At 41.6% G+C, this 11140-nt stretch overlaps 1 protein-coding gene across 3 annotated transcripts; it reads right to left on the reverse strand.

Moving 5' to 3' along the window:
* Positions 1-506: 506 nt before the first annotated feature.
* Positions 507-8097, reverse strand: LOC103979197 (probable inactive receptor kinase At5g10020). 3 transcript variants are annotated; one of them, XM_018823880.2, is made up of 4 exons: positions 6876-8097; positions 4626-6272; positions 4291-4381; positions 1055-1193 (listed from the first exon to the last, which is right to left on the reverse strand). In XM_018823880.2, exons 1-3 carry the CDS (start codon positions 7792-7794, stop codon positions 4296-4298), a joined length of 2652 nt encoding a protein of 883 aa, XP_018679425.2. In that variant the 5' UTR covers positions 7795-8097; the 3' UTR covers positions 1055-1193; positions 4291-4295. The 3 variants fall into 3 exon arrangements, with proteins under 3 accessions (XP_009393536.2, XP_018679425.2, XP_064991421.1); XM_009395261.3 differs by lacking the exon at positions 4291-4381 and having other exon boundaries at positions 507-1193; positions 6876-8092; XM_065135349.1 differs by lacking the exon at positions 4291-4381 and having other exon boundaries at positions 1165-1286; positions 6876-8096.
* Positions 8098-11140: the final 3043 nt, after the last annotated feature.

Here is an 11140-nt window from a genome sequence, read left to right on the forward strand (position 1 = left end):
TCCGAGACGGGGCTGGCTTCCCTCTGCTCGCCCGCGCGTTCCCCGTCGTTGCCGCGGACCGTCTGCTTGTCGAGGCGGTGCACGTCATGGCCACGCTCGGGGAGGGGCGGCTCCTCTTCTGCAGCTCCTCAGCCTAGCTGATGTGCTGCCTCAACAGCCGACTGCTTGAGGAAGACGACGTGGACGAAGCCAGCAAAGGTGTGATCCGGCAGTGCCACGACTCGGCCGCCTGAGTCCCGAAGAAGCGCCTGAAGCACATCCAGTGGGGCGCACAGCGGAGCTAATTGACGAGATCGGTTACCCTTCGAGGTTTGACTGATTCTGGTCAAAATCGGATTGTGGATTTGACCGTTGACTTTTTCTTCTACCTGTCATCACGTTATGCTTGCAGTAGACTTCCAAAACAATCAACAGCCAAAATCAGAGACATTAAGACTGAAAGACGCTTAAATATCAGTAAAATGAAAACACATCCTTTGCAACTCAACTCACGACACTCCTATCGATATCAAATCAACCAATGGATCAAGCTCTTTACATGCAGAACCCGAAAAATTGGGGATGCCAACAAATTCAAGTTATATGTACAAAAGAAGGGGAGAAAAGAAAACCTCACAATGTGATGGCGCAGAGATCTTGAAAGACCGTCTTGATGTTAGGCCTCTCATTTACAGGAAGAATACATTTAAGTGATATAGCAAGCAATTCATCCATCACCTTTGGAGCTTCCTCCAAGCCAGTGATATCTCTATCAAAGCAGTCAGTTCCTCTGCCTTCCCTGTTGCACATCTGAACCCAATCAGTGAGATCAACCGCACCGGTCTTGCCTGAGATAATATCACCAGCACTTCTTCGGGTTAGTAGTTCCATTAGGATCACCCCGAATGCATATATGTCAGCCTTGAATGATGGGAATGGCCTGCTTGCACTTTGTAGCTCGGGTGCCCGGTAACCAAGTGCTCCCAAGTTTAGTATGTGTTCAGCAGTCCCACTTTGTGTCATAAGACGATGAAGGCTGTAATCTTTCAACCTAGCGGTGAGATCTGGGCCACTCAGGAGGATATTGGTTGGTTTTAGACTTCCGTGAGCCAGGCCCTTCTCGTTATGGAGGTAAAATAAACACCGAGCCACGTCGATAGCAATTTTTAGCCTTTGGCTCACTGATAGGCGAGAGTACCTTCTAGGTGTTGACTCTGCAGAAAAATGACAAGTCGATATAAGATACTCCCACTCTTGAAGAAAGATAATCTTTTGTTACCAACTAGAAGTCTCACATAAATGATCACCTGGAAAAGCAAATGTGCATACATGTTCTTTTAAAACCTAAAAAGTTTAAAGGCCAAACACCAAACAGCAATGCATAAGAGGAAAAGAATAATGATATTTTCCAGAAAAAAGGGTATAGAAATGAATGCTGAGATGGAGTAGGTCAAACTGAAAAGGAGATAATGGGGTTCTGCTGAATAAAACAGAAACAGAAAAGAAATAATTTACATGCTGAATAACAGAAAATTACACATCCTACAAGTGTCATCCTAGCTGCCATATAAAGCATTCATCATTTGCAAATGATCATTGTATAAAACAAACAATAGCAAAATATTCTTTGATTCTAAGATTTTTTTATCCATATTTGTAGGTACCTGATGTTTTTAACTGATAGAAAGTGGATATACATAGTCCAAGACAGATAATCTAATTTATGGAAGTCTATCTTTGTACTAAATTTGTCATTGCTGTCATTGCCTTATCTATAATAGTGACAAAGAAATGTCAATAAGGAGGCTCATCTTCTAGCAAAGAGGGGCCTCAACTCTCCCAGCAACACCATACAGGAGGGAGATCACTCCCTATCTGATCCTTTTGTAATCAGCTCCCTTTGATTAATAACACTCAGTTGTTTTTCGTTAAAAAAACAATAGTGACAAAGAAAAAATTAACTGAATAAAGCATCTATAATAGCAAGTCATGTATGCTGGAAGATGTTAAGCAGTAAAAAGATCTTTAAAAAAAGAATAGAACTTGACACATAATAGTGGAGTGGGTGCTAAGGCTGTCTTGTCTCATGTGAGCGGCTCAAAACTATCCGAACGAGGTGCCTTTGCCTAGGTGCCACCTGGATGAGCGCCTCAACTTGGGCACTCTCGTCTCGTTCAAGCGGCTCAAACCTTTCTGGGCGAGGCACCTTTGCCTAGGTGCCACCTAGGCGAGCATCGTTGCCTAGGTACCACTTAGGCCAGCACCTCAGCTTGGGTGCTCGCACCTCGTCCAAGCAGACTCAAACCTATCAAAGCGGGGCGCCTTTGCTTGAGCACCATCCCAGAGAGCACCTTAGGCTGGGAGTGACCAACCTAGCATAGGGAGCCCGATCCGCACCAAACTGGTGGTTAGACCTGAGCCTGACTAAGATTTTGGTTTGACTTAACTGACTAAGGCTAGATTTAGGGGTAGCGAGCTCGGACCACCTAGCTTGATTGGAGCCATAACCACGACTTGGTTTGGCTCAATTGACTAAGGCTGGGTTGATAATGTTGTCTCCCCACCACCCCTCGCTTTCTACGCCATGTTCCACTTCTTGCAATTACGACTAAGCCCTAATTTCACTGACAACTCTCCACATATTATTCGATGAATGCTTCTTCTTCACTAATGCATTTCCTAGTTTGACCACATTTGACTTAGGGATCTAATAGCACTGACCCACCTTTGCTCTTATGCACCTACCTCTCTTCTCCAGAGCATATCTCTGCTCTGCTCCATCTACCACCAAAGAAAGTTAGAGATGAATGACCCAAGGCCACACTCCATTGGACTCTGCCACTTTTGTTGTTCACGGCTGACTCGTCACTCCCCTCCCCTTCTCCTCGGTCTGCAACAAACTTAGTCTCCATCTATTGCTGCAAAGTTTTCTTTCCTTCTGTTGCTTCCAATATGAAGAAACTCTTTAGTTGTTATCGCCACTAGCCTCCCTATTTAGCCTGCTACTTAGCAGTTGTCACTGATGCCAACAAGCACACTCAAGTCAAGAACAATTGCCACTACCCTATTAGGCAGTAGTGTTTGTTCTATTGTTGCTTCTACAGCGACAAAAGCAACCACTTTCCATGATCTCAATAGTCTTCTAGACACTTTAGATTGCCTTTCACCTGCTAGATATGAAGCTCCTGTAATCCTGTTTGATTGATTTTTTTTTTCTTAACAATTATCTTTATCCTTAAATATATTTTGCTATTTTTATAATTTATATATGGTGCATATCTTGCTTCCCTTGGGTCAGGCCTAGGCGACCCTGGGGATTTTGGAATATTTTGGAATCTTAGTACCTTTTAGCATCTAGCGTTTTTGACAATACTGCACATAAACAAAGATATCAATATCGTATATCCAATATCACTAACTTGGACTTCGAATATATACACCAATTATGCTTCTGCAACATGATCCAACATCACTTGTTTGTCTAAATATGAACTTATCTCTATAGGTTGTAAGGCAGTAAATGGGACAGATATTTGGTAAGCAAGCTCATTAGACTTCATAGTTTACCAATTTCTATATCCCAAATCTAAATTATGCTTTCACATATATCTATGCAATTCCTAATGCTCTTGTTACATGTCCGTATTGAACCATTTTCAATCCTCGGATAGTCACATTCCACATTTTGCCCAAGCTTGTAAATGATACCCCATCTCACATCTGTGATATTTCTTCCATGGTTTCCAGCCTAATCTGCCCTTTAATTCTTATTCAACTAGCAATCATAATGTCAGTAACAGAAAACAAAAATTAAAACAAGTAGTTTTTTGCATAATAAGATAAACTCAAAGAGCATAACAATTCCTCTAATTATTCCTTTTCATCAGAAATAGACTGGGGACAACTTACTTTTTATTTGACAACATTAGTTTACTGAATCCATGAGGCAAATGTTTCTTTACAAAATGTTATGTAGACTTTAATTGCTATTATTCAATGTGCAACTTAAATTGGATCAAGTAGCATTGGATTATCATATTATGATAATTTATAGAGTTATGTTCATACTGGATTAGTATACTTAACCTCGGGCATGCAGTTAAAAACTTGAGAGGATCAATAAGCACTAAAGGAAGTTTTTGACCTTAAATTATATTATTCAACGTGCAACTTAAATTGGATCAAGTAGCATTGGATTATTATATTATGATAATTTTTAGAGTTATTCTCATACTGGATCAATATGCCTAACCTCTGGTATGCATTTAAAAACTTGAGAGGATCAATAGGCACCAGGAGGAAATTTTTTACCTTAACTAGTTGACACCTTTATCAGAATAATCCACCCAAGATATGAAACACCACATTTCTGGTAGTACGCTAATATCCTTTTCTCCAGAATCTAAACACATTTAGTGCTCTCCATGTCAAGTGAAATATTTCAAGGTTTGCTTATTGATAAAAGATATGTGAATTAACTCCGGGTTCTTAAAATTGAAGAACATTGGCACAAGATGAAAGGGGAAGTCCACAGAGAGAGTTAGCAAAACAACATTTTAGTTTTATCAAAGAAGAATACAAGTCAAATAACAAGCTAGTAACTGATTGAAAAGCAGCTAAAATAGAATGAAGACAAGAGGTCTTACCATAAAGATGAAGTGTCAGACAATCTCCGTTAACATAATCAGAAATAATCAATCTCTCTTGCACGCTTGAGCCCCAATAATAACCCCTCCACGGGATGATATTTGGATGTTTAATTGTTCCAATTCTCTTTGCTTCCTTAGCAAACTCTTTTTTGTTTTTGACAAGGCCAACTCTTAGCCACTTCACAGTCAAAAAATGACCACTATTGATGGTTGCTTTATAGGAAGTCCCATGACTGCTTCTACCAAGAACTTCTGCAGGGGCACGAGATAATTCTTCTACTGTAAATATCAAAGAGTTATCCAAGAAAAAGAGTTCCCCAACTAGTCGATCTGGTGAATACACATCTAACATCACTGGTTGATCTGATGCACCTAAATCAATAAAACAAGGCGAAGAACACAGTGGTGACCCTGGAGAAGACTTTTCTCCCATGTTTGCAGGAAAATTAGGTGGCATATTAACCATAGTAGATTCCAAAGTTCTCTTATCAGAATAACCATATTCAATAGCTTCTGTCAGTAACTCCTGTGCAGACACCGATCTGGTAGCAGAATCTAACAAATGATCATTTGAAAAACTCATTGAAGTAGTCACAGGATTATCTTTTGAAGACATAAACATCTTCGGACGATCAAATCTCCCAAGCTTTATTTCCATAGAAGTGGCTTGGTCATTAGATCGATTCCTTCCGCAAATTTCTTGGGACCTTATCACATACAATGTCAATAAAGCAAACAAGATTAACATGACAGCACCAATAGAGCCAACAATGGCAGCTATTCGAATACTATACTTTAGACGACGACCTCCAACATCTTCACCATTGCTTCCTGAATACATGCCATTGGGAGAAACTAGTAATGTATTTCCTGGATAAAATGAGGTGCTTGGAAACCTCTGCAAACTCGGGGGAATAGTGCCTGATAGATCATTGTAGGAAACATTGAAAACCTTCACACCTGTTTGAGGCATATCAGGTATATGACCCTCAAAATGATTGTTTGATAGGTCAAGTATTTCCAAAGAAACAAGCCTGCCTAGCTCACTGGGCAACTCTCCAGATAAGGTGTTATTGCGAAGAATGAGCAGCTTAAGTCTTTTCACATTACCAATTTCTGGAGGCAATGGACCAGATAATGAGTTATCCGACAAATCGAGAATCTCTAGATGGCTATAAGAAGGTAGAACAAGTGATTCAGTTAAATGTGAACTCTGAAGTGGAATACCTCCAGAAAATTGATTTCCTGAAAGATTCAAGCTAGTCAAGGTCAAGGATGTAAAAAATCTTGGCAAAATTGGTCCTGAGAATCTGTTTAGGCTGAGATCAATTATGGATAACCCAGGATAGTTTCCCAATGCAGCAGGAAGAGAACCAACTAAAGAATTATTTCGAAGCTTTATGGATGTGAGGTTCTGAAGTTGAGATGCCTCAGGACAGTTTCCTGACAATGAATTGGAGCTTAAGTCGATCAATTCCAAAGTGTGTTCCCAACTCTGCATTGCAGACAGATCACCAGATATGTTGTTATTACTTAAATCCACTGATACAGACACCCCAATACTTGAGGGCAATACACCCCATAGCATATTAGAGGACAGATTTAGAAACCTCAAGGATGTAGAGTTAATAGTCTGGACATAACCTGAACAGGCAATAAACATGTTATTTAGTTGATCTTCGATAACAAACAGGAGTTAAATGTGCAAAAAATACTTTCTAAAGCAAAGAACGATGCTTCAGTTGAAAACTATAACTACCAAACATTGACACAGAAACTAGCATTTGCACCATGAAGCAGGATAATTTTAACCATTAAAGAGGGTATTCAGCTGACTTGTTTTATGTGACAACTATTTCCAACTTCCAAGTTCATAAAGAATTGTGAAACTGTAAAAAGAATTGTATTAACAACGTTGTGAAACAGTATTTTTGTATGATAAAAGTACTCTAAAGGCATCAAAAATGGATATTCCAAGTTTTTCAAAGAAAGAAATTCAATATATTAATGTAAGAATAGTTGAAGACAAGCAATATCCTCCATCCTGATGATTCTTGTACATGATGACTACGTATCTTTTTTTTATTTTGATATTTTCTAAGAAACATAAATATAGACAAGTTTTCTATGCTCTTACTAGCAGTGCTGATCTTGCAAAGAGGGAATCTATGGAAAAGCTCAATCAAAACTCTCAGTTCTACTAAGCTTTGCTATTTTAACTTTTGCCACATATCACAACATATTTACCTGTAAATCTATTTTCACTAAGGTCAAGTTCTGACATATGCAGTGTGCTTGAAAACAGCTCTCCTGGTATAGATCCATACAGCTTATTTCGGCCAGCTCGAAAAACATTTAAGCTGAACACTGAACCGAAAGGGGGAAGCTCCCCATTCAGCTGATTGTTGCTCACATCTAAAACCTCCAAATTCTTGAACACATGCATCACATCATTCGAAAAGAAGCCTCCACTGAGCATGTTATTGCTCAAATTCAAGTACTTGACTGTATTCCCCAAACCCGTGAGGTTTCCCGCATCAACAATGAGGTTTCCCGTAAAGCCGTTGCTGCTCAGATCTACGTAACCAATGTTTCTGAGCTCCGAAAGAAACCCGGCGATGTCGCCCCGCAAGCCATTGGATCTCAAATCCAGCACTCTGAGCTGCTGTAGATTCTGGATCCCGGTCGGAAACCCTTGCTCGAAGTTGTTCCAAGAGAGATTGAGATACTCCAACCCCCAGAGCTCAGTGATCCGGCCCGGGATGGGCCCGTAGAACTGGTTAGCTGATAGATCCAAGCGCTGCAGCGAGGACATGCCGCCGAGGCCGGGCACGAGGCGGCCGGTGAAGGCATTGCCGGCAAGACTGAGGTTCTGGAGGTGGGCGACGCCGGTGAGGGTGGAGAGCTTGAGGTCGCCGGCGAGACCAAGGCGGTCGAGCGCGAGGGCCACGACGTTTCCGTCGCCGTCGCAGGAAACGCCGTACCACGCGCCGCAGACGGTGGATCCGGGCTGCGCCTGGTTCCAGGAGCCGAGGACGCGGCCGGAAGGGTCAGAGGAGATGCCCTTCTTGAACTCCAGGAGGGACCTGGCGTCCTCGTCCGGGGCGGCGGAGGCCGCGGAGAAGAAGAGGAAGAGTAGGAGGAGGGCGCCTAGGTAGGGATCCATCTCCGAGGGTTCCTCCACTCACGGATTGGGGTAAGAAGGGGAGGAAACCCCAGCCATGGCTCGAAAAGAAGAGAAGAAAAGAATGGGGAAAACGGAGACGAGAAAGAAGAGTTGAGAAGACCGGTGATAAAGGAGAAGGGGAGTGGGGGGTGGAAGTCTTACATGTACAACCGTATGAATACACGGGGAAGGGAACAAACAACAAGAACAATAACAAAACACAGCTACAGACGGTGAAAGAAGCTGAGACTCAAAAAATACAAATGGAGAAAAAGATCAATCACCACAACCCCACATGATGGATTGGGGTCTGCAGTGTGCATATTGGGCCTTGCATGTGTTCCTTTCTCCTTCTCTACTTTCTTCCATCACCTAATTATTTCTCTCTCTCTCTCTCTCTCTCTCTCTCTCTCTCTCTCTATTGCTTTATTTAAATCTTAAAACATTGGTATTGCAAATACATCCCTCTAAAAATGTCACCATCCATCTACTACTACTAATTACTATTAAATTTTAAAAAATAAACATTTTCAATATGTCAATATTTTTTATTGCTTTCATTAATTATTTAATTCCTCATATTTCTTAACTTTTTTGAAAGGGATATTGATCTTAGATTGAGTGTTAATGTCTTTATATCAACAATGAAGAGACAAAAGAATTCGAATGGCATATGTACATGTTTGAGTTCTACAGGGACATATATACTAAACTTTAGATTTAGAGAGGTAATTCCAAAAATCACCTTGTTAGTATATAGATATAGAGGCATTCAACTTTGATAGAGCAGAACATATTCCTAGCAGTATGTCTACAGATTTGATTGGTTTATCTGCAAACAGTTAGGATCATCATGTTATTTTGACTTTTGAGTTGACATTTACCTCCGTTTGGAATTTAGGGTGATTGCAATGATGATCATGGACCTGTAAATGATAGGGAAGAGAGATTAGAAATAATCACCATCATGGATATAATGCTCTATGATTATGTTATATGTAATATTGATGAAAACAAGGGTAATCTCATTTATGGGGAATGTCATTAGCAAAGGTAGTAAAAGAACACTTTATTAGCTTAAATGAGATGTAATGAATGATTAGTGTGTGAGGTGCAAGCAAAGCAAGAGGTGTTCTGTGGTTGGGTTGAATGGTTAGGCTGGTCCAGCATAGCATTCTTCAAATAACAATGGTGGGATTTGGCTGGCACTGAGAGTTGCATTAGGACATTATAAATGTATGCAGAATGTCATGGCAACTCATGCAATCATTTTCTATATGAGAAAAGGTTGCATAAGGCATTATTTTTTTATAGTTAGGTCACATTCCAACTCCTCAATGGCATGATTGTGAAGAAGACTTACCTCCAACTATCCTTAAAAAACTCCAAGACACACACTGTCGGAGGAGAGGCTTCTCAGGGTGGACTCCAGCAGAGGATTCACTGCTGATGCTTCACATCAACTATTCTTGAGTTTGCAGCGGAGAGAAAAAAACACACAGCTACTGCAAGATGTGAGAACAAATCAAGTCATCCAACTTAGATTTCTGATTTCTGCCACTCTCCATGTGCATCCCTTATGCCATGTGCCATTGGGCCTCCGTAGGTTCACAGAGTAAATGGAGGGTGGCCCATCTGTTGCGGGCACATGCGTGCAGAAAGTGCAGGGACTTGACCTGGGTTGCCCTGTACTTATATGACTTTGCAGAGATATCTATTCTTGTGCTTTCCTTCCTTGCTCTCTAATGCTCTTTCTCATGTACACATGATGGTCCCATTTACTGTGTCAAACATGTAGGTGGGATGAACAAGGGTGGTTGGTAGATCTTTTGGCAGAACTTGTCTTAATCCTTCAAGTAACTTCTGAAACCATGCAACATACTGCATAAAATTCAACTACTTACACAAAACTACCAAAAACTGTGCATACTTATGCTGAATACTATGAGATCTACAGTATCTATCAAGCAGTGTTCTAGGATATTTATATTCGTCAAATGAATACATGGATAACAGTAACAATTAAGCACAAGCAATGGCAGGCAAAGCTATGAAATAGGAACCACCTAGTATTAATGTGTATGCATGGTTGTATATTCAACAGATCCCAAGGTATGCATTGTTAGGATCGAGAGCACTAAGAGGGGGGGGTGAATTAGTGCAGCGGATATCTTTTAGCGATTAAAAACAAAAGCTGCGTTCGTTCGATAAAAATCAGTTTTGAAGCAAAAGCCGACTCAAAGATAACTTATGACTAAGTGCAGTTTACGTTTAGACACAGTTAGCGTCTAAACGCAGTTTGCGTCTAAATGCAGATTGCGTCTAAACTCAGATTGCGTCTAAGCGCAGTTTGCGTCTTAGCGCAGATTGCGTCTAAGCGCAGATTGCGTCTAAATGCAGATTGCGTCTAAGCGTTGAAACTCGTTCGTAAAATTGCAGAGGACAGTTTGCAGTTATCAATAGAATCAAAATGTAAGTGTAAACTGCAAAGAAACTCGTTCGTGAAAGCACGAAAGACGGTTCTGCAGAATCAAACGTAAACGTAAACTGTAATGTACGAAAACATGAATTTACGTCTGAATGCAGATTCGGAAGAACAGCACTTAGAACTTGTTCGTGAAAGCGCAGAGAGCAGTAGTAATGAAGGAGGTTTGCAGTAATGATAAAGTGCTCAAAAATAAACGCAAACCAGAGATTTAGAGTGGTTCGGTCAGCCTTGACCTACTCCACTTTTGGCTTCCTCCACCGACGAGGTTGCCGACGTCAACTAGGGGCCTTCCTTCAATAGGCGAAGGCCAAACTTCCCTTTTACAGTTTCTCTCCTTTTGACAGGCTCAGGAGACAACCTTTACAGACCTTTCTCTCCTCACTTTACAACTGAAAACTTGAAGAACAGAAGGAGGAGACTTAAAGGCTTTACAACACTTTTGAGCTCTTTAGAATCACAGAAAAGATCAAGATTTCGGTGTAGGTCTGTATCTTTTCAGTGCTGAATGGGTGGGGAATTTATAGGCCCCAACCCAATTCAAATTTGGAGCTCAAAACGATCAAATCCCGGAATTCCGGGATCAGGCGGTTGCACCTCTTGACTGGAGAGGTTGCACCGCCTGGCAGAGCTCGAAGACCGAGCTCAGGCGATGCCACCTCTCTGCCAGGGAGGTTGCACCGCCCAGTCTTGCTCGAAGACTGAGCTCAGGCGGTGCCACCTCTCTGCCAGGGAGGTTGCACCGCCCAGTCTTGCTCGAAGACTGAGCTCAGGCGGTGCCACCTCTCTGCCAGGGAGGTTGCACCGCCCAGTCTAGCTCGAAGACTGAGCTCAGGCGGTGCCACCTCCCGGCTGGGGAGG

This window comes from Musa acuminata, chromosome BXJ1-3 (genome assembly GCF_036884655.1).
Source record: "Musa acuminata AAA Group cultivar baxijiao chromosome BXJ1-3, Cavendish_Baxijiao_AAA, whole genome shotgun sequence".
In the NCBI taxonomy this organism is placed as follows: domain Eukaryota; kingdom Viridiplantae; phylum Streptophyta; class Magnoliopsida; order Zingiberales; family Musaceae; genus Musa; species Musa acuminata.

Bases quoted from the DNA above. Each gene is read 5' to 3' on its own strand.
- LOC103979197 (XM_009395261.3), bottom strand. From the start codon at position 7,794: ATGGATCCCTACCTAGGCGCCCTCCTCCTACTCTTCCTCTTCTTCTCC. The intron at 6,273-6,875 runs GTAAATATGTTG...TTGCCTGTTCAG, and splicing joins TAGTGAAAATAGATTTACAG to GTTATGTCCAGACTATTAAC. The intron at 1,194-4,625 runs GTAAGACCTCTT...ATTTTTCTGCAG, and splicing joins TCTGACACTTCATCTTTATG to AGTCAACACCTAGAAGGTAC.